Source organism: Cryptomeria japonica, chromosome 11 (genome assembly GCF_030272615.1).
Source record: "Cryptomeria japonica chromosome 11, Sugi_1.0, whole genome shotgun sequence".
Lineage (NCBI taxonomy): Eukaryota > Viridiplantae > Streptophyta > Pinopsida > Cupressales > Cupressaceae > Cryptomeria > Cryptomeria japonica.
Genome location: NC_081415.1, coordinates 351,517,199 through 351,541,702, shown reverse-complemented (window position 1 = coordinate 351,541,702; position 24,504 = coordinate 351,517,199). Strand labels below are relative to the sequence as shown.

The window sequence follows — 24,504 nt, the reverse complement described above, 5'->3', positions numbered from 1 at the left end:
CTCCACCCACTAGTCCTATCATTGAATTTCCCCCTTCTCTTATGCCTTATGGTTTTCAACTAGCCGAGACCATCCAACATGAGTTGGAGAAGTTAAAATAGGCTCAAGCCATGTTTGCAAATAAATATGAAGGGAAGGTAAAGGCCACAATTTTGAGTTTTGCTGATACAGTAGAAGCCCCCATTGCGCACACCAATATGAAAAGAATTCTGGATACTTTGAGTGAGTTGAATGAAGACAAGGGTATTTTAGAGCCGATTTTAGAGAAGTGGATGCCTAGGGAAGTGGATCTAGAACTTATGTGTGCATCCTATGATGAGGCAAGGTTTGATGCCATTATTAAATCCACATGTGAATTAACAAAAGGCATGGCCAAGCTAGCAGAAGGAAGAGCCAATGTAGAGAGGAAGACTAACTTATACAAGAAGGAATATACTGAGCATAAATTTGAATTATTTCCTGGGGGTTTTGTTAGCCCAAATCAGTTGAAGGACAAACAAGTATGGCTTGATGAGCTAGGAGCTAACTTGTCTTTAAAGGTGAATGAAATCATCAATAAAGATGACACATCTCTGTTTGTTAAGACAATTCAAGAAATAGAAAAGATAAAGTCACACTACGGCTTTTTGGAATTAGAGGTTAGGAAAGTAAGAAACTCTTGGAAAAGGTTAGTTAAATTGAAGAAGAAAATTGTTAGCTACTCATGGCCTGATGATAACGTGTTTCAAGAGTGGACCAAAAAGTATGCGGTGCAAGAAGAAGAAATCCTAGAACAGTTAGAAGATGTTCCAGTGGAGCAACAAACCGAAAAGGCCACTGAGACTGAAAAGGACTTGTAACTGCTTTTTGAAGGAAATCGCGGTTGTAACAAATTATCCTTAGGAATGTCCGAAGCTTGTTTTGCATCCATGTTAATATAAATGGATACTAGGACTTAGAAAAAGGGGATCAAAAGAATTTTGTAAAGAAACTCTGCAGAAATATATCTCATTTTTTTCTGGCTATTACAGAGAATACTTTGAGTTATGTAAGATGTTTTCAAAATGAATATCAATATACAGATTAGAACCTTTCGAGCCTAAAATCCGTGTTGTCTTCTGGTGTGCTTTCAATAATTTACTGGTTTAATTTGAGTAATCTAGGGTTATTAAGCTAAAACGGATTGTAATGCAATCTTTATGGATATGTTCTTAGCTTTTCTCTTCAGGAGAGGAATTAAATATGCATGAAACATCTCTGTCAGTAGATTATTTGTTTGAAACTTTGAATTTGACAAACAATGTCTAGTTTAACAAGAAAAGAACTCTTATACATGTCAGGCATGTATAGGGTTAATAAAAGACGAAGTGATGAGATATGTGGGGATGTTTAATTTTGGAATCTTTGCTTAATTTAGATGACTCTGTAGCCTGGATAAGGCACTGGTATCAGTTGTGGTTTTCTTTCTATTTCTCTTGGGGATCAATACTGAAAATGAGCATAAGTTTTTCCTTTATTATTTCAGTTTTATGAAGGTGATGAAGTCCATAGGTTTTTAGCATTGGTTTACTATGGATCTTGAATTTTAAAGTGTGAAAGTTTTCACAGAAGGTATACCCACCTGAGCTTTGGATAAGTTCGAAGTGTAGAAGGTTTTGTTGAAACCTTGTTATATGTTATTCTGGAGTTCTAATTTTCTTGGTGTCCTCTTCATATGCAAACAAAGTTCATTGTATTTCTTACAGGGAGGATAGAAGGGAATCACAATTTGAGAACAACAATTCACATACAGTTAAAGAATTATAATCTAAAATTCACAAAATCTTTAAGGTGATTGATTTCGTGGATGTATAAAATAGTTTGCAAAAGTTTAAAATATATCACAGACCCATCAATTATTAAACTTCAATAATTTCAATAATGAAGGCAAAATTCATTATGTTATTTTATTGAAATGATATATATTTGTTATGGTATAAATATTTTTTGTTAACATGAAATAGGCATAATATATATTATTAGTTGAGTTGATTTACTATGTTATTATTGAACCAAATAAATCAACACATGTGAGTATTAGGTGAAATTCATGACCTAAAATTTTAATGACCTAAATATTATTAGGTGAACTAAATATTATTTTAACGACCTAAAAATTTGCCTTAAAAAACTCATGTAGAAAGTGGATCCAGAATAATTTCAATAATGAAGGCAAAATTCATTATGCTATTTTATTGAAATGATTTATATTTGTTACACTATAAATATTTTTTGTTAACATGAAATAGGCATAATATTTATTATTAGTTGAATTGATTTACTATGTTATTATTGAACCAAATAAATCAACACATATGAGTATTAGGTGAAACTCATGACCTAAAAATTTAATGACCTAAATATTATTAGGTGAACTACATATTATTTTAATGACCTAAAAATTTGCATTAAAAAACTCATGTAGAAAGTGGATCCAGAAACAATTTCAATAATGAAGGTAAAATTCATTATGCTTTTTTATTGAAATGATATATATTTGTTATGGTATAAATATTTTTTGTTAACACAAAATAGGCACAATAAATATTATTATAACTCATGACCTAAATATTATTTTAATGACCTAAAAAACTCATGTAGAAAGTGGATCAAGGAAATCCGGTAATAAGATGCAAATTATTTGAGCCAAAAGAAAAAATTCATACATATAATTGGTGGAAAAACAATATAATAATAACGAGTTAATGAAAACACAAATCCACTATCGAATGATTTTTTTTAGACAATTTTTTAGGTATGAGCATTTTTAAATTTTCTTATCAAATTTATTTTACACATCCACCAAACAAATAGTTAACAAATTATCTAAAAAGCTATTTAACGAATTATTTAGACTCCACATTTAATCTTTTAAAGCTTTATATAAACAAATAAACATATATATAATATAAAAAAATATAAATTAAGAATATTATTTTAGTTATCTCATGCAATAAATTAATAATATAGTTCTAATATTTATAATAATAAATTAATAAATAAAAATAATATAATAATAAATATATAAAAAAATTACAATAATATTAAAATATATTAATAATATAATAATTAAAATACAATATTATAAAAACCCTAATGTTTATCTATACGAGTCTCACCCTTAATCTTAAATCTAATCATATCTCTAAATGAACTTTAACATATTAAACCTAAACATAACCTAACACTAACTTTAAACATAACTATAACTTAACCATAATCCAAACTTAATTTTTGAATTGTATTTAAAGTATATAATTATCATACATATAATTTTAACCTACAATACATATATTTTTAAATTTCAATTATAATTCAAATGATATTTGACTATTTCTATTTTTAAATTGCGGCACTTGTTCATGAGAGATTTGAACTCAACATCTTAGGGGAGAGGACTCACTACACCCTAACTTCACGCTTCTCAAAATCCTATGTGGAAATTTCAAATCACTCCCAATTTTTTACAGTAGCTTACTTGGCAAGTCCCTTGCTTATAACTAAGGTTTCAGGGCCACTTCATCAAGTATGGTGCCACATTAGCATGCTTTTTGCCAAGGTGTCCAAAACAACCCCCCAAAAAGTGAGACCAATAGGTGTGCAAAAGAGGCCCCAATACTTGTGCAACTGATATGGTATCACATGATTGGTTACTTTTCACAAATAATGGTACATTTCCTAACAATAACAACTTTAAAGTCACAATTATTGGTGCATAAACATACAAAAATTGATATTTTATGTTTCAAACAATAGTTTTATTTGTACTGTTATTGAAGCAAAAAGTATCAACCACCTTAACAACAACACTGGTGCTCTTCCTCTATAAATGCTTATAACATGGATGAACCATTACATCATATACCCCAATTCATAAAACTGTAATAATCATATTTATATGTTCCAATTAACGTACAATTCTAATGCAAAGACAAACTAAATCAAAAATCAATTTAAAAATTGGATACTATTTATTTAAATTTCAAATTCAAATAATTAATATCCTTTAATCAATTGATTTACTCTAAAACACATATGTACGATATGGTATTTTATTTTTTATACCATCTGTAAGGCATTTCCTTTATTGAAATGAGAAAATGTCTATACGGCTAACACGAAAGCGTATTCCACAGGAAAACGTATTATGTACGAATGAAATAAGTGTTGGGACCAGGTGTTGAATCCTCGTCCAACGTTGTTCTGTTAAATCACGGCCCTGCTCATGTCATTACCGTGTTTTGCTGTCAATAGCCACAAACAAAAAAAGATGACACGGAATTGCGGAAGTAAACAACATACTTCCAAAGAACATTTAACATTTTCTCTGGGTGCGTTGATTAAAGTTGGCCAGAAATGTTTAGAGAAAAAAGTAAATGCAAAGACGAAACTTGAAACGCCTGAAGTTTATATTGGGTTTCATGTTTGCACAATGGGTTTGATGTAAAAATTTGATAGTGGCAAGTAGCTCAGGCGATCAAACATTCCTCAGAGAGGCCGTGATTGTGTTAGTGTCGTTATGGAAAAGTTGCAAAAGCTGTTATGCTGCTATGCTGATCCCCTCAATAACAAGTATGTGTATTTTTGTTAAAATTTTATTTCATCGGATTTCATGCTCTCTTGCTTGCATGTGTTAAGTAACACGCTTCAACGGATTTAGCTTTTAAGGGAAAGCGAAATACTGTTTGTTATGTGTTATAAACCCTGGATGTGTGTTAAGTTGTCGTATTGCCCTGCATACTTGTGGTGGGGATTATGTCTGGCTTGGGTAGAGCACTTAGAATGCCCTGCCATAAGTACTACTTGCATTATTTTGCTTCTCAAATTCCTTTGTCAGTTAAAATGTTACTTGACGGGGTGGTCAAGATTTGACTGTTGCTATGCTCAAAGCCTCATTATAGTGGATTTACAATATACAGGTATCATATAATACAGAGTTCAAATTCGTCCTTTTTTTTTTATATTGGGTAAATTTCACTTTTGCTGTCCGATTACAGATCTTGAGGAATACGATCTTCAGATGGCAATCGCATCCTTTTGGCCTTGATGGTCGTATATGCATATGTGGAATATTCAATGCCATGAATGAAAGAATTTTTTTAATAATTTCCAGAGACCAAAATAGTTTATGGTTCTAAGAGCAGTAATAAAGGAGCAGCACACAGATCCAATCCTGAGATACAAGGGCATTAAAACCTTATTAAGTTCGTAGACCCTTCTCGATGTCTGAATTTTTCAGTGATTTTCATCAAAAAGTTTGCAGTCTTGTCCAACATTGCCTCTTCAAACATGTTGTTTAGATTGTCCACTCTGAGGGTGTCTTCTTTAGTGATATGAATGTTTCTTTAGGTCGACCAATTTATGATGCAGTGCCATTCTGTCGTCACACCCTATTTGCAAAATAGGCATGTCTAATTGCTCACTCCACCTTAGGTATTGGTCTTCTGCTAGTTTCACACCTAAGATGACGCGAGATAGTTTTCAATTTGGTTTTCAAGTTTTTTTAGCTTTTCGCTTAGTTTTTATCTAAGCTTTTTCATCATGGTACCATGTAAATTTAAATTCTTTAAATTCTTTCATATAGCAAGCTTTCTTTTGACTGATTCATTTGTCTTCAAAGCTGTCCTGAATTTTGGTTTTACTTTTTTAAATTTCCTTATTAGTTTTACGGCTCACATGCCAGCTATTAGTGTTGCTTTCCTTCATAAAACATCACCTTAATCTCCTTTACTTGTTCTGTTCGATCCCAGTTTCAACTTTCTCAGCACTGAGAGTAGTATGTATGTATACATTGGTTAGGGCCATGTGCTAGCTGCTAATGTTGCTGTCCTTTATAAGACGACACCTTGCTCTCCATTACTTGTTCTTTTTAGTCCCAATTTCAAGTTTATTTCCACTGAGAGAAGTATCCAAGCATTGGTTACAAATCCCAGCACGCAAGACTCAAAACAAATGAGAGAGGTAGCGTAAACTATTTAGGAAAGGGCGCCAACAAGACCCTTGAATGCATTCGAAGCCTTGAACACTAATAAAATCATTGGACTCTTCACCACAAGATTCCTTTTACTTAGTTGAAGGTTTTCTCATCACTTGCGAAATGACACCGACCGCCATAATTGCCAAGCTGATGGGAGAGATAGAGGAGCTGTTTGTTTTCAAGTGCCTTGTCTACTAAAATAATTGAGGAACATATTTTTTATTTTTGCAAAGATTCAAGAGGGTCATCTATTACCTTTGGATGCTTTCTCAATCAAAGATGATTGGATTTTTACCTTTGTAAACCAGTGACGCCCATAGATTTGTCTTTGCAAAGGACTCCTAAGAATATTAGAATATCAATCTTTTGTTGGAGGTGTTAGCCATCCTTTAGGTGTTACATTGAGCTACACCTACAGTGATAGATTTGCAAGATTGCAAGCCCCTCCACAATTACCTGCCAAGAAATTCCATCCTTACTCCCCTTACTTGCACTTGTCATGGTGACTTCATTGTTCTTTGACAACATGTGGTATACAGCTTTTTTTTATCTACATTGTAGGAGATTTGAACATATGCATGTTACCAAATTTCTCTCTTCTAGAGGATCTTTGAACATGTCTATGAAGAAGGTAAATGTTCTTTCACTTTAATTGAAATCTCAATCAAGCTTGCGTAGTCCAGATTTCTTGTATGAATTCTGTCATGGTGTTTAATAAGGATGTTGAGCATTCTTCTTCTTTAGATATTGATACAAATTAGGGCCAACTTTTACCTCGAAAAATGGTTACCTTTAACTTTATCTTCTTTGAAGATAGGTTTCCTTCTCACATGGATGACAACTCTATAAGATATTTTGGGTATTGCTGAATCCTTAGAGAGCATTCATATAATGAGAGATTTATTTACACATGATGCTAGTCACCTCTACAACTCGGATGGTACACATACAAACTGTATCCTGACAACTACTACATCACCCTAAGAATATCAAAATTTCAACACTTTGGTTTACAATATGATTATCCACTTCCATTTAGTGTTTACGGTCACATATATTTATTGGTAAAATCAACATAGCATGTTTACAACATTAGATATAGCTAAGATAGGTGATTCAAGCATATATGTCAACAAGAATACATATCATTTGATGGTGCACCATGAAATTGACATGTAGATGCTAAACATATAATCACATGTATGATGAAGAAGGCAAGCAACATGCCAAAAAGTCATAGGTGTTTTTCAAGGCTCATGGAGCTCAATATACAAAAATATCATTATTAAATCCAAATTCATCTTAGGCAAGTAGATACCATCAGTTCAAGGTGAGTGCAATTTTATTCGGTTGACAAATACTACGTCCAAGTACTTAAATCATGAGGTTCTTGAACAACACAAACACATGCGAAAAACATTAACATAAATTCAACCCCTAAAACACTAATACGACCCTTCATGATGTGCATTATGCCATCAAAGGATTAGTACATTAGTGTACAATATCTATATTGTAATGAGATTGCTTGAACCATGATCATTTAGTTTAGTTACAAGGGCCTTTGCTTCCATTCCCGTGGATTTGATCCAAAAATTCATGTATTTTGGCTTAATCAACCATATCTAAGAATGGTATCACTTTAAGAAAAGTTTACTGCTAAAGACTCACAACTACAACAAATAATGATACATTATTAGTTTATAAGCTCAGCTTACTCAAAGAATCACTAGGGTTTTCAGGATGCAACTTGAACATGGTTAAAACTTAAATATACTCTTTAAGATTTTCTACTACGTAAAGTCACTCTTAATAAATATCATTGACTCCAAGGTTTCTATAAGACACTAGCCCTGATCTATGCTCCTTTTCCATAAAAATCCTTGTGTATATATTGTTTGCTGAATATATGAAAATGCTAGGAACATAGTGACGTTATTTGACCATCACCATTTATAAACTATGTTAATCCACAGGTTGCCATATCAACCAGTTATATTACTAGCATTTGAATGCCCATATGGAATGTCCCCTTTTGTTAGATTTAATAATAAATAATAATAATAAATTAACATATAAAAAAATAAAAATATAATATAATATATCAAAATTTAATCAAGTTTAAGGAATGGTCAAAAGATATGAAATAAAGAGTTAGGACTATTGAAGGATTAAAGGTATAAAAGGAAGAAAGAAATACATGATAAATAATCAATCAATGAAGGAAGCAATCAATCATTCTAAAAAAGCAGCCATAGAGGGTGGTGACTCATTTCTTGTGGAGTGTGGTGACTCATTACTTGTGAAAGGTTGTGTCTCCCACAAGAATAAGATATAAAGGGGAGATCATTTGCTGAGGAAGAGATCATTCGTCCAAGAAACTTAATCAACCTAGAAATTCATATTTTCAAGTATCAATTCATCCAACAATAAATATAATGGCAGAAATTCATTGAAGCATAATCCATTTAATTATTAAATTAGCAATAGTCTGGCAACCAAATTGAAGGTAATAAAATGGGTGATTGTGAGGTAAATCAAGAAAATGAATTTAAAGATTATATGCAGTGACAAGAACTAACAATGATCACCAAAACTTTCAATCAGTCATGAGAGAAAAATAACAGCATTAATGCCATCTTTTCCCTTTATCAACAAACGCAAAAAAAAAATGGAAACGAACAACTGAACAAAACCTTATAGCACCCATTACAAAGAAATTATTTCAAAATATTAAATAGGAGGTCTCAAAGTAGCAACATAAGTAATAACCCTTTGGATGAATCTGGAATGCGTCAGAAACATATAGTTTGATTGGTCATATGCCTATCTGAACAAAAGAACTCAGAACTCTTTAATGGAATGTATGCATGTGTGAAATGATGTGAGCAAAAAGTTAAATTTTGTGGGTTATGAACTTGTCATCTCCTAAGTTTGTGTGAATGTTTTATAAGGGTCCTCTTGTCCAACTATACAACACACTATTGTTGATCATGTAATACACAAACTTATTATAAAACTCTCTTTTAACAACTTTGCCAAAATAAATTAAAAACTAGACCAAGCTTGTATTAAAAGCAAAGAAACTGCTCTCTTCTTCCCCTATATTTCCAGCTAGAAATTCAAATCATTATTGTATTACTGCTCCAAAAAAATTCCTCCTTGTGAATTTCTTCCTTGAAAATCCTCAAACCTTTTCCACTTAAACAAGGACAAAGCCTTCAAATATTCAGTCTAAAGGCTAAAGTACTTACCAACAATATCTTCAGAAAATTTGTAGACAGTTCTAAGTTGAGAAATTCCTCCACATCAGCATAAATGTTTTCCTTTACAGCAGTTAAAAACTCAGAATTAAATGACCATAAGCAAAAACACAGAAAATTTGTGATTTAAATCTTACATAACTTTAGCACATCAATACATCCAGACATTTAAAGACATACTGAAAACAATATTTTGTTTCCAGTAAAATAATATTCTTGCTGAAAACAATATTTTATTTCCAATAGATATCTTGTCATTGTGTCTATCTGACTTCATGGATCCTTGCCCAATCGAATTGTACTTATGATTTCAACTTTCTTTTATGACAAATCCTGTTCTAGGTCCTTGAGATTTCAACAGTGACAAATTTCCTTTAGCCAAACTTCTTGTTTCCTTGTAAGCATATTGTATAGCTCTATCCCTTCTTTTTTCTCAACTAAAAATATTCTATTATGGGTATCTGACTGGTCCAATAGGACCAGTTGTATAAGTCCATTAGAAATTGTCTTTTCGTCCATACTCAGTACCCATTATTCTTGGTCCCCTTGGTTTTTAGTTCATCAGATATAAATACAAGAAAACTAATTATCCTACATGCAAGAGACAAAAGAGCTAAAATGTGAAAAAAAATTTAAATGGTCTCTGCGGTAGTACTAGAAACATGTTTTTAAAAAGAAGCTATCGTACAGAAGTCTGATGATGGTATTTGTCCTGGCTTTGGCCAAAGTTAGCATCTACAGATTTGCAACAGCTACATATTTGAGTTCAATAACATTTGAGATTAGTTTTCCTGTTTCCAATATTTCAGATTTCTATCAAATTTCAGTTTCTCAGAATTTGGTTCACATCATAATCAATTTATTTTCAGCAATTTCAGTTTAGGAATATTAGATCACCAATTCAAATTATTGACCTACTTGCTGAATCAAAATGGCAGTCTTAGTGGACAGAATGTTGTACAATTCTGATAATTAAACACAGAAATGAAGGAGTCAACACACAACTCAGAAATTTACCCTGCAAAACCCCAAGAAGAGGAAAAACTAGCTTCTAGATTCCATATGGCAGTCTTTAGAGTATACAATGTTGTGCAATTTTGATAATTAAATGCAGAAATCAAGGAGTCCACACAGAATTGAGAAATTTATCCTGGAAAACCCCAGGAAGAGGAAAAACCAGCCGGTAGCAGCATTTGCAAGCTACCAAATATTATTAGTCAAGAGATATCGAGTACAGAGAGCAGATAGAAACCTCTGGTTGCTTTGATTGCTCATTGTCTAGTCACTAATGTCTCCTATAATGGAGTTATCTGCAATCCAATCATAACAACATTCACACAAGCTTCTCATAATTGAAACCAACCTCCTCATGCTCTTACATAGGCTTTGGAGCGCCTTCCATGTGCACTAAAACATCACACATTCAGATGGAGAGGAGAAGAATCAGATTGTTCACTTCAAATTCTATTTATGATTATTTTATTGTTTTAAACATTGTTGACATCCTTCTATTTTTCATTATTGTTTGTTGGTCAATCAAAATTTTAGGTTTTGATTTTTATTTCCACCAAAAATTGTTTTCAATAGTGTTTTGGGAGATTTTTTCCACCAAAAATTGTTTTCAGTAGTGTTTTGGGAGATTTAGGCAATCAAAGAAGGGTCATATTCAGCAATTGAGTTGCCGAAGGTGTTCACTAGAGCCCAAGACAATATTGTCAGATTCATTGCCCAAGGTTGTAGATGCTTTTTTTTGGACACGTTAATATCATTGATCTGAAGATTGGGGAAAAAATAAAAGCAGGAAGTGATTTGGCAACCAATTGGTTAACATTGGTTTCCTTCAAGCAACTTCATTTCAATTGCTCCGATGGATTCTCATGAGGAGGTTTTGTTCCTATGGTTTCCTAGCTTAGTTAGAAATTGTCCTTGTATCTAGTGTACTCTTGTTCCTATTTCAACTCTTTCATTGGTACAAATTCAAGAAGTAACAACCATAGAAACAAGAACTGTAGGGCCTAGTACAAGTACTTCTGAGTGGATCCAAATAGTTTTAATCAAGACGAGGAATAATGGTATCACTTGTCCCTTGCCATCCCCTAAAATGGACTATCACCTCTTAATTTGAGTGCTGAGTGCAATTTGCCCAAAGATGATGAGAAAGCAAAGAAAGGAAAAAGGCAAACAAAGTCAATTAAAATGAGGAAGAGTGTATCCTTGCTAAAACAATTATTAATTTATTACTCAAAATAAAAGTGGTCAAAATGTAGAAGTTGCCAACTTTTAGGTTGTAAGGATGACTTTTGGCTAAGTGCTCATCAAGGAGATGTCAACATGGAAAAAGTCACAAAAAATATCAAAGGGTAGTAAATGATGTTGAAGAGAATAAAGTTTTGAAGGCTAAAATTAGACAAATCTGAGATAGATAACTCATCTTTTACAATGTTCATCAGTGACAACCTTGGTTGTATCGAAAGATTTGGAGTCCACCAAGGATTAAAAACAATAGGTCAATAATTTGAATTGGTGATCTAATATTTTTTGAATGATTGGCCTATGTAGATAGACCAACCAACATCCCTTGCCATTTTTTCCTATGCTGAAAACTCTAACTTCCAAAACCTTGATGAAGAAGTCTTGAAATGAACTTTTTGAAAAAACCAACTTCTTCCAAATCCTAGGTGTGTGTAGAAATCTCACCACTCAGGAGTCGCCCAACAAAGGTCACCTTCCAATTACGTGTAGTTGTTGTTTGTTGATACGGGAAAAGTACGTGCTAATCCTTTGCCAACACAGAATATAATATCGAGATAATCCCATTCTCTCTTGAGTAAGGAAGTTTCTAACGCTACCAAGGATGATCATAAGAAAACAACCTCAAGGTTTTTACTGTCAGGTCTTGACTACGGGGATAACCTAGTAGTGATGTGTTTGTTGGTAACACAAAGGGGACTTACGCTTGCGGTTAAGATAAGCTTTGGAAAGGTTCTACATGCCACTCTTAAGTCTTTACAAGTTTCTTGTTAGAATAATATTTCTTTATTATGTTAATGGTCCATAACATAATTAGTTAGTTGACATCTTAAATGTCTTCTGTAGTGTGTAGGTAGTTAGTTGGCATATTAAATATCCACAGTATTTTATATGCCTATATATTGTAATCTTTTCTCAATTAATATACTTCATATTTTACTAGTGAATCTCTGATTTTCACATGGTATGTAATAGCTTATTTTTTTTCCGAAATTAGTTATAATTCTAAAGTTTTTTAGTGAAATTTTTTTCGAAGAAGATTTTTTTAGATCCCACCTAGGGTTTTTTGTTGCCTGTTTCATGGGTTTGTTCTGGGGAATCTTTCTCTACCCACGTCTGTTCATTTTCGTGACCTCCTGTGCCACCGACGCGATTTTCTATCAAATCACGTCTGTCGTCCGCTAGTTTTGTGATTTTTCTTCGCGTCTGCATCTGTGGGCTTCGTTGCTTCTTCGTTGTTTCTGCATCTGTGGGCGCAATCTTCTGAAGATTTTCGGAATTTTTTTTGGAAAAATTGTGCGACGACGACTTTTGGTTGATCAGTGAGGGTTTTTGTGAGATTTTTCTTGCGTTTTAAAAAAAAAACCCAACGGAGGCTCTCCTTACCTGTGTTTTCTCGTGCCTTCTTTGCCCATGCGACATGATTTCGCATCTTCTCCTCTGCAAACGGGTTTGTGCGAATTTTTTCGGTCCTTTTCTGCGATGCGACTCTTATTCTCGCGATTTTTCGCAACACCTTTTCCGTTTTTGGCTTGCGATTTTTGGCGGGATTTGGTACACGATTGTGATTTTGACAGCTTTTTTTTGTGGAATTTTTCTATTTGGCAACGGATTTCTGTGATCTGTGATGCGTTTTCTGCAATTTTGAGTTTTAATGGTCGCCTAGGGTTTTTGCAAATTACTCTAGGGTTTTGACCCTCTGTTTCAAGGCAATTTTTTTTTGATTGTAGATTCTTGGTGGGTTTTTCGAAATCTCTTATGGGTTTCTTTCAGATTTTTCTGGGTATTCCGAAAAATTTCTACCTCGAAAACCGTGCCAGGGTTTTAGTTTTTGCCTTAGAATTCGGCATGCAAAATTTTTCATTTGCTGGTTTTTGTGCATTGGAATTTGTGCCTTCACCAGTTCGACCTCAGGGTATGTGATGGCATCTCTGACAAATATAATGCTCGAAAGCAGCCAGAAGTTCAATGGGAAGAATTACAACACTTGGAAGCAATGCATGCTTACGATCTTTGAATATTGTTGCCTCGATCAAGTTGTTTTGGGAAATGTGTCTCGTCCTACTATAGCCGGAAAGGATTAGGACAAATGGGATGAGTGCAACTGTGAAGTTGTCATGCTCATTAAACTCTCCGTCACCGATGGTATCGTCCAGAACAAACTGCAAAGGAGGTATGGGATCATTTGAAGAGTCTTCATGAAACCTCTGACAAGAGCAGAGCATTCTTTCTGAAGAACATGCTCTTTTTGATTATGATGGATGAGAGGACACCCCTGCAGGATCACTTGACAAAGATCAAGGACATCCGTGATCAACTTGAGGCGATTGGTCGCAAAATGGAGGAAGATGACATGGTCATCATCACTCTGAAGAGTTTGCCCAAATCTTATGAGCATTTCATCGAAACACTCAATATCACTTCCATTGATGTCGATTTGAAATTTCCCGATCTTTGTAACAAGCTTTTGTAGCAAGATCGGTGGCGACAATAGTTTGGAAGTAGTATCCGTTCCACCTCCACCGAGCAAGGGTTCTCTGTCAAATATTCTACTAAAAACAAAGGGAAGGCTCAATCTTCTCAGCCGAAAGGCTCTGGTTCTTCTTAGGACAAGAAGAAGAAGAAGAATGTTCAGTGCAATTATTGTCACAAGTTTGGTCACTTGAAGGTCGAGTGTCGAATTCGATTAGCTTCTGAACAAAAGAAGCAGGGAGGGTCTCAACAAAAGGCAAATGTCGCAGAGCATTCCGAGCAGAAAGAATTTGCATTCTATGCTTTTATGACCAAGAGAACAATAGATCTAGTACACTCTTCTGCCTGGTATATTGATTCAGGGGGTTTGCGACATTTTACTCATCATCGAGATTGGTTCACGAAATTTCAACCATTCTTGGATTCAGTAATCTTCGGAGGAGGAGAAGAGTACACAGTTGCTGGTAAGGGCACTGTCTAGACTCTAGATTCACTCAAGAGGTAGAAATTTACATTTTCTTGATGTAATGTTCCAAGCATGGAACATAATCTCCTCTCAGTTAGCCAGATCATGAGGTATTCTCCTCAATTAGATGTTGTCTTTAGTTCGTCCACTTGCAACATTGTTGATAGGGAGACTTGTACTACAATCGCTATGGGACTTGAGGATCATGGTTTGTATAGACTTGTTGATTCTGGTGATTCTTAGGAGCACACTCTGGCTGCCAGGAGTACATCCATCAGAACACTTTGGCATTAGCGTTATGGGCACTTAAATGTGCACTATCTCTCTCAATTGTCTCGGGAGGGTTTGGTTGCTGGTCTACCTGAGATCCAAACTCAAAATCATGGAGTTTGTGGAGCCTGTCAAGCTGGGAAGCAACATCAGACACCATTCTTGGATGGCGATTCTTCGCGAGCCTCCAAGGTCCTTCAATTGGTTCATGCTGATGTATATGGGCCAATGAACACTCCATCTGTTACTGGGTCCAGGTACTTTTTATTATTTGTTGATGATTTTAGTCGGAAAATGTGGGTGTATTTTCTCAAGAATAAATCAGATGTGTTCAACACATTTTAATCTGTTTAAGGGCTTAGTTGAGAAAGAATCCGGTTCTCAGATTGTCACTTTAAGGCCAGATAATGGGGGGGAGTTTTGTTCCACTGACTTCTCTACATTTTGTGCTACACATGGCATTAAGTGCCAACTTACCACACCATACACTCCTCAGCAGAATGGTGTAGTTGAACGTAGGAATCACACCATTACTGAAATGGCTCGATCTATGTTGGAGTATCGCAATGTTCCTAAGAAATACTGGCCTGAAGCAGTCTATACTGCACTCTACCTCCTAAATCGGTCACCTACACATGTCGTTAAGAAGATGACTCTTGAAGAAGGCTGGTCAGGACGCAAGCCTAAAGTGGGCCATTTGAAAGTCTTCGGTTCTACTGCTCATGTATGGATTCCAAACGCCAAGCGTGCTAAGTTGGATTCAAAGAGCCAAGCACTTATATTTACTGGTTACAACGACAACCACAAGGCCTATAGGTTGATTGATTTAGAGACAGATCGTCTTATTTTTAGTCGTGATATTGTGGTTGATGAGACTATTGGTCCATTTATGCCTTCTACTACTCCTAGTCCTGCGACTCAGTCTGTGAAGACTTCTGATGTTGGTGTTCATCTTCGTTTAGGTTCCCATGATGGGAGGGCTTCAGAGCATTCTGACTCTGAAGATGAGGCATCTATCGATCTAGCACCACCTGATTTTTCATAGATTCGCATTCAGATGACTTTGTTCCGGAAACTCTAGGGGATGTTGTTCCTCCAATGCTAGATGTTGGTACTTCTACCCTTAGGCCTAAATGGTGGGCCAAGACAATAGGAGATTTTTGTGATGATGAGCTTCTCGAGGATAGATCAGTTCGTTGAAAGAGAAAGCAACAAAATACAATCAACTTTGCACTTATGGCCAACATCCACAACATCCATGAGCCCCAGACATATTCCAAGGCTAAAGGCATTCCTGAGTGGGAAAAGGCTATGGAGACAAAATACCGTAGTCTTCTGAAGAATAACACTTGGGTTCTTTTTGATCTGTCTCTTGGGAAGAAACCTATCAGCTGTGTTGACGTGTTTTTTATGACTACTTCGAACACATAATAAAGTTGCCTAACGGTCACTTCACTCTCTCTTGATCAAAGTGCGATTGCATGCTAAGATTGCAAGAAGTTCAAACAATCGACTCCAAGGTTCCTTTATGCTACGGACGTGACTCAGTTGGCTGATGTGATTGCTGGTAATCCAAGGGGCCTTATGTTTGCATCGTTCTTTCACATCTTTGCTGTGGCTGGAACTCCATCATTGGATATGGCAATTCTGCGATGCTACTGCTTCGAACGAACTAAAATGAACTAAAAGTAAAGGGGAAAAGGGTTAGAAGGATCTAAATCTACTCCTAAGGGCAGTGATATCAACAGCTAATGCTTTGGTGGACAAATTCCAAACAAACCAAGCTCTGCTTCGCCAAGATCAACTACAACTCCGCAAGAACCGGTGCAATCTTCTGAGGATGTTGGAGGATTTTCACAACGAGAAAAGTGCATCCGAATACCCGACACGACGCAATCCAAACGATTATTCACAATCAAACTTAGCATAAATTTGGGGGTTCAGGCTAACTTTACACTGCAACTTACAATCAGCAAGATGCAAAAAGTATGAACCATGGAAATTCATCAAACACCATTACATTCTCCATTGAAATCAAAGCACTTTATCTAACAACTGAGAAAATAAAATTCTACTCTGAGTGAGGAAGGTGAAACCATGCAAGTTTTGAAAAAATAACTTAAGTGGACATCATCAGAGAACAATCTTTCACGGTTATTATCTCAAAACTTATCGCAACAATTTCATACAAGTCTCCCTCCTTCTAGCGCCAATTCTGTTAACGTGTTTTTTATGACTACATCAAACTCATAATAAAGTTGCCTAACGGTCACTTCACTCTCTCTTGATCAAAGTGCGATTGCATGCTAAGATTGCAAGAAGTTCAAACAATCGACTCCAAGGTTCCTTTATGCTACGGACGTGACTCAGTTGGCTGATGTGATTGCTGGTAATCCAAGGGGCTTTACGTTTGCATCATTCTTTCACTTCTTTGTTGTGGCTGGAACTCCATCATTGGACATGGCAATTCTGCGATGTTGCCGCTTCGAACAGACTAAAATGAACTGAAAGTAAAAGGGAAAGGGTTCAGAACGATCTAAATCTATTCCTAAGGGCCATGACATCAACAGTGAATGCTTTGGTGGACAAATTTCAAACAAATCAAGCTTTGCTTCGCCAAGATCAACTACAACTCTGCAAGAACCGGTGCAATCTTCTGGGGATGCTAGAGGATTTTCAAATCGAGAAAGTACATTTGAATACCCAAAAAATGACGCAATCCAAACGACTATCCTCAATCGAACTTAGCACAAATTTAGGGGGTTCAAGCTAACTTTACACTGCAACTTACAATCAGCAAGATGCAAAAAGTATGAACCATGGAAATTCATCAAACACCATTACATTCTCCATTGAAATCAAAGCACTTTACTATTTCTAATCTAAGCGAGGAAGGTGAAACCATGCAAGCTTTGAAAAAATAATTTAAGTGGACACCATCAGAGAACAATATTTCACTGTTATTATCTCAAAACTTATCGCAACAATTTCATACAAGGCTCCCTCCTTGTTACAAATGAGGGGGGGTCACCCCTTTATATAGGTCTTAGACCATGACTACATGCAAAACCCTAATTAGGGTGGGTTTGCCCAAAAGATTCTCCACTCAAGATTCAACAAGGTGGGAATCAACAATAAATACCCCATAAAGCCCATATACAATTAATTACAATCTTGCCAAAAATGGCACTCATAAAGCATTTATTAACCATTACATTTAAAAAGTGCCCACTATGCAATGAATGTACCCTCATGCAAAAATCGCCCATGATGCCATAAATGCTCCATCATTTCCACATGCAGTGGGTGCATGCAAAAAGAATCTGCCATAATTCAAATATTTCGGCAATGAATGCGCCACCATACTACCATGCGTTCAATAGATCCTCGCCATGCAAGTGGACCCCGTCGTTGTATACCTGCCCCTGCACATCTAGAATTGTTGGAGAGAGAAAATTTGATTCAGGAAGAATTTTCTTGAAGTCTCTTCAACTTTCCTTGCTCGGAGAAGGTTTTCCATCACTTTTCACCATCTCCTATTTTTTAGTAATTTTCCACAAATTAGGGTTTCAAGTCTAGGAGGGAGAGAATTCTCCTACGAATCCAAATCTATGAAAATTGTGAAATTTGGATGTGATTTGATGCCTGAGAATGGATTTTTCAAAAATTTTCTCAAGGGGAAATTTCTTATTCAGTTCAACCTGATTCCTTCCTTGCCCTAGAAATTGTTTTTTTTACCTTCAATTCATCCCGGCATGGAAATCATGTTGTGAAGGAATTCTCCTTTGGAAAGAAATTTGTTCCTTACCCTAAGGAAGGAAATTCTTCATGCCTTAGCCAATTTTCATGATTTCCAAGAACTATGTCTTGAAGGAAGAAATTTCAAACACTTAGTCAATTTTTCACCTTTCTTGGAATTCTGTCCTGAAGGAAGGAATTTCCGACACTTGGCCAAATTTTCACCTTTCTTGGAATTTCATTATTTCCATGCCTCGGAAAATTTCTCTTCAACTTCCTGACTGACCTTGATGGAGGAAATCTCATCTTGAAGCATTCATCCTTGATCCCTGGACTTAGGCACCTGCCTTTGAACTTGGGCAATGATTCCGCACTGGTAAGGAATTTTGTGATTTTGAAGCTTTCCATGACCATCAAGTTTTGGAGCCCTGGTACCTTCCTTAGGCGCAATTCTCCCCAAGGCAAGGAATTCGTAACTTCAACATTTTTCCATGCATCATCCACTTTGGCGCCCTTCCATGTCTTAGGGTGGAATTTTGCTAGGAAGAAGGAATTTCATCACATTGAAGGTTTTCCAGGATAACACCTCTTTGGCGCCTTCATCATGGCTTGGGTGCTAATCTCCTTTAGGCGTGGAATTCTAAACTTTCTCCATTCTCCTTGAGCACTCCACTTTGGCGCCCTCCCTTGGAGTAGGGCGAAATTTTCACCAAGTGGTGGAATTCACAATTTTCCATGCTTTCCATGTCAATTTCACTTTGGCGCCCTTGGCCAAAATTGGGCGCTGAATTGACTTGGGGAAGGATTTTCATGATTTTTCCTCATTCTCTTCATCAGGATATATAGGAAATATAACATTTAAGTATAAGAGACTTTAAGTTATATTTCATATATATTGTCAGGATATTTGAGAGTGGTTTCAGTTCCCTAGCTAATCATAATGCAAATTCTAGATTTTGGAAGATCTTTCAAATTTTTCAGACTTAGTCAAATTTCAAGCCATTTTTCGGATTAGGATGACATTGGTGGATTGATGTGAATTTCCAGACTTGGATGATTTTGCATGCTTTCCTCTTCTGGAACAGGAGTTCCAAACTTAACCATTTTTTTGATCCAACTTGTCTGCCTTCTGACTCTTCCGGATTTAGAAATGATCTTCAGGAGCGTTCAGTCTTCAACGTCTTCAGGGATGTTCAGTTTTTCAGTGTTTTCCTGTGAAGAACCGACCAAAAATAGATTTTCCCAAATAGTAAGTGTTTCAAAATGTCAAGGTTTGGGCAAAATAGGTCAGGAAAGCACTTACGAAAAATAGAAACTTACTAAAAATAGAAATTACTAAAAATAGTAAGTTTGATTTTTGGCAAAATTAGACCAATCCGGGAGGCAGTGAAACTTACTAAAAATAGTAAGTGCTCAGAATTCGCTCAAATTTTACTGGGAGGTTCCTTGAAGGGTCCCGATTCTATTTCTAAGTTTAGTTTTTCCAAAACCCTAAAAGAAACCCCTAAAATCTAGGATTGAAGGTAGAAACCCTAAAATTAACAAAACGAGTCCTAGACTTAACCAAATTTGCTCAAACGAAAAGCAGACTTAACCAATATGACCCCCAAACACTCGCAAACTTAGAGAGAGACTGCTGCGACAAGACCCAAGAACAAAGTCAAAAGATCGAAAAGGCCTAAAAAGTAGGGGGTCCGCATTTGCAATGGGGCGATGTGTGAAAACGCCACAAGCAGCTGTAAATGGGTTTATAAAGTCAAGTATCATGCTGATGGTACTTTGGATAAGTAGAAGGCCAGATTGGTTGCTCGGGGATTTACACAGCGAGAGGGCATTGATCATGAGGAGACTTTTGCTCCTATTGCCAAGATGAGCACAATTTGTCTTCTTCTCGCCATTGCAACTCAGTTTGGATGGAAACTTCACCAGATAGACGTTAAGAGTGCATTCCTCAACGATGACTTGCAAGAAGAAGTTTATATGACTCAACCTCTTGGCTTCAACGTTCTTGGTAAGGAACATCAAGTTTGCAGATTGGTAAAAGACTTCTATGGCCTATAGCAAGCCCCTCGGGCTTGGTACTTCAAGATTGATCGGTATTTGGTTGAACATGGTTTTCAGCGCAGTCCCTTTGACACTAATCTGTATGTCAAACTCTCTGGTGATGATATCCTTTTTCTTGTTGTCTATGTGGATGACTTGATCATTACTGGCAATTCAACACATTTGATTACAACCATCAAACGGGATTTGTGCCAAGCTTTTGACATGATAGATTTGGGGCTTCTTCATTATTGCTTAGGTGTTGAAGTGTGGCAGATTGATGACAGTATCTTAATTTCAGTCTAAGTATGCTCGCAGTTTGCTTGACAAATTTCGAATGCAGGATTGTAAACCCGTTTCCACACCTATGGAGAAAGGGCTGAAGTTATTTGCAAAGTCTGATTCACTTGCAGTAGATGAAACCGAATTCAGGCAACTAGTAGGCAGCCTCATCTACCTCACTTCCACTAGACCCAACATCAGTTTTGCTGTTAGCTACATCTCTCGCTTCATGACTGCCCCAAAAGTTGATCATTGGATTGTGGCGAAGCGAGTGCTGCGATATGTGAAAGACACTTCGGACTATGGCATTTTGTATATCAATTGCAACGATCCAAAGCTGATTGGTTATACTGACTTAGATTGGGCAGGATCAGTGGATGTCAGAAAATCCACTTCTGGGTTTGTATTCAGTTTGGCTACACGTGCCATCACTTGGAGTAACAAGAAGCAACATGCCGTGGCTCTTTCCTCGATCGAAGCTGGATACTGGGGAACAGTTAAGGCCGTATGTGAATCAGTTTGGCTCCAAAGGATGCTCTCTGACATGCAAATGCTGCAAGAGGTTCTTTTCCCTTGTATATTGATAATCAAGGGGTGCTCAAACTGGCCAAAAATCCAGTCTTCCATGAACGTACCAAGCATGGCGAGCTTCATTGTCACTACATCTGCAAGCTGGTAGAAGACGGATCAGTTCAGTTGCAGTATGTTTCGACAACGGGTTAGACTGTGGATATTCTCACTGTAAATGTATTGTAATTTCCAATTTAATGGACAAGTTATATGCAGGATGGTGTATTTTAAATTTTGATATTATGCCTATGACACTAATATTGCTATCTTTCTTTTACTGCAGGTAAGGATGATGAACATGTATCGATTTCAATGTCATCTCCTTTGATTGGAATGATGTATAAATAGTAGGATGGCCACGATCAAGTGGCACCTTGATCAGACATGTCTTTTAGACATGTCCGACCAAGATGTCACTTGGTCGTGACCCTTACTAACATCAACCGATACATAACTAATTGGTGCTATAAACATACCCGATAATGAATCGGTATCATTTAATGATAACAACGCATATAAACATGCCCGATAATGAATCGGTATCATTTAATGATAACAGTGCTTATAAACATGTCCGATAATGAATCAGTATCATTGTTAATGGTAACAGTGCTTATCGGTATCATTTGTTAAATTGTTACAGATATAAAACATACCCGATAATGAATTGGTATCAAAGCATATAATAATGGATTAATATAACGTAAACAATAACAATAGCTGTTAGCATTATATGCTATCGGGTTAATACCCCGATAGCATGTTAATGCCGATATGAATCGACATTAATATGCTATCGGGTTAATAGCCCGATAGCATTTAGATTGACGCTTAACATAGTTAAGCAGGTCGTCAATCTAATCTATCATTTATCAAATATCAATATCATAATTATGACCAATGTTATAGTCTGATAAACATAAAGCATGAATGAGTAAACTAATAACAGAATAGAGGAGATTAATGAGTTAGGAGAGTCTTATCTTGCAGAAGCTACTATTGCATTAACACTCCCTCTTAGCTTTTGGAAGATAAAGTAACCTGCATCACATTTCTTTTTCAAAAATGTCAGTCTCCAAGAATATATATCATCTATACATATGATATGAAGTACCATCAGAACATAGGATACAAAATATAAAACATTACTCTAAGTATGTGACATAGAGTATCACCCAACCATGTGATATAAAAGATTCATCATTTTATTATGACAAGATATCACCTAAACACGTGATATCAGTATTGCCTAAACACGCAATACTGAGGATAAACATATGAGGATGGTTAAATTCTCATCTTATCTAGGTTGTGATATGTGCACAAACATTTCATTCAAATGTTTTATCACAATACCATCATGGCACATCCATGACATACCAGAGATCCAACATGATAACTGGTTTGAGAATCATAAGATCGTCACCTTATGATGTCTGCATACAAGTGTTCATAATCTGAGAGATCGTCACCTCTTAGATATGAACACAGGGGGTAAAACCCAGAATGTCTCAACATGACAAAAGAAGTTTACATTTTCAACATCTTATTTACAAAGCAGATTACCTTTCTATCATACCTAAACCCTTTCTGAAGTGATCAACCTTCACTCTGGAAAGTGGGTTGGTCAGAATATCTGCAGTCTGATCTCCCGTACTAACATATTCTAATTTGATCACATTTTTGTCTACCATGTCTCGTACATAATGGTATGGGATCTCAATATGTTTGGATCTATCATGGAACACTGGATTCACTGAAAGTTTTATGCAACTTTGATTGTCACAATGGATGATAGTAGGTTTCATCGGATTACCAAACAATCCCACAAGCAACTTTCTAAGCCACACCGCTTCTCGGGCAGCCATGGAGGCTGCAATGTATTCGGCCTCAGTGGAACTTTGCGCTACAGAAGACTGCTTTCTGCTGATCCAGGATATCATGGCTGATCCCAAACTGAAGCAGCACCCAGAGGTGCTTTTCCGATCAGTCACACTTCCAGCCCAATCTGAATCTGAGAATTCGTGTAGATTAAGATCAATTTTCTTATACTTGAGACCAAGGTTTAAGGTGCCTTGTAAATATCTCATAATGTGTTTTACTGCTACCAGGTGTATCTCCTTTGGCTCACACATAAACTGACTCAAGGCATTTACATCAAGTATGGAAGGATGCTATGTTTGAAGAGTATCAAGTATGGAAGGATGCTATGTCTGAAGAGCTAATCCATGTCCCAAAGCCATGAGCTAATCCATGTCCCGGGTATTATTGAAGGCAATTCACTTGTTTAAATGAAGAAATGTGGGAAATGGAGTCAGAAATCAACCCAAAATGCAAATTTCACTCCTGACCCTTCCAAAGGGTCCAGAGCAAAATTCTTGTAAGACCCTATTTCTTCACAAAATCTTGAACTAGATGCCAACTTGAGGAGCAAATTCACTTGATCATGATGGAAGGAAGCCTAAGAAGTTATATCCAAGCCAAAGAAGGAAAAAAAAAGGTGAGAAATGAGCCCAAGTAAGAATTTCGCTCCTGACCCTTCCAAAGGGTCCAAAGTGAAGTTCTCCATAAACCTCATTTTCTTCCTTGTTTAGACTAAAAGCCTTGTTCCTTGGACATAGTGGGGGTAAATGGACATGTTTTTTGCCTTAGGAAGTGAATGAAAGCATTGAAAAGTGAGGATTTTGTCCAAGATTGGGAATTTCGCTTTTGACCCTTCCAAAGGGTCCAGAGCAAAATTCTCCATAAGTCAAGCCAAGTGTGGATCAGGGTGAATTAAGATTGAAGATGCCCCTAGGCATGCCTTTGAATGACTTGTGGCCACCAATGATGAAGAATCCAAGCTAGAACTTGAATTTCGCTCCTGACCCTTCCAAAGGGTCCAAAGCGAAATCCTAAACAGGTCTTGTCCTTGGCCATGCTTTTTAGCGAAATTCTCCTTTCAAGCCATTTTGAGGTCAAACAAGTGTTGTCTTCATGAGCGTGGGATCCAAAGTTGAGAGTCAAAGGAAAGCAAGGTATGAAGAATGAATCTAGGTGAAGGAAAACAAGCAAATCAAGAATTTCGCTCCTGACCCTTCCAAAGGGTCCAGAGCGAAATTCCCAAAATCACCTAATTTGCCCATGATTGAGATTAAGAGATGGATTCCCAGGCC

At 36.2% G+C, this 24,504-nt stretch overlaps 1 protein-coding gene across 1 annotated transcript in view; it reads left to right on the top strand.

Moving 5' to 3' along the window:
- Positions 1 to 4,259: 4,259 nt before the first annotated feature.
- Positions 4,260 to 24,504, top strand: part of LOC131079899 (PTI1-like tyrosine-protein kinase At3g15890) — a 158,964-nt gene continuing 138,719 nt past the window's right edge. Inside the window, exon 1 of the mRNA XM_058017942.2 lies at positions 4,260 to 4,590. Within this exon, the coding sequence (XP_057873925.1) occupies positions 4,538 to 4,590 (53 nt within the window). The 5' untranslated portion in view covers positions 4,260 to 4,537. The remainder of the gene's footprint in view (positions 4,591 to 24,504) is intronic.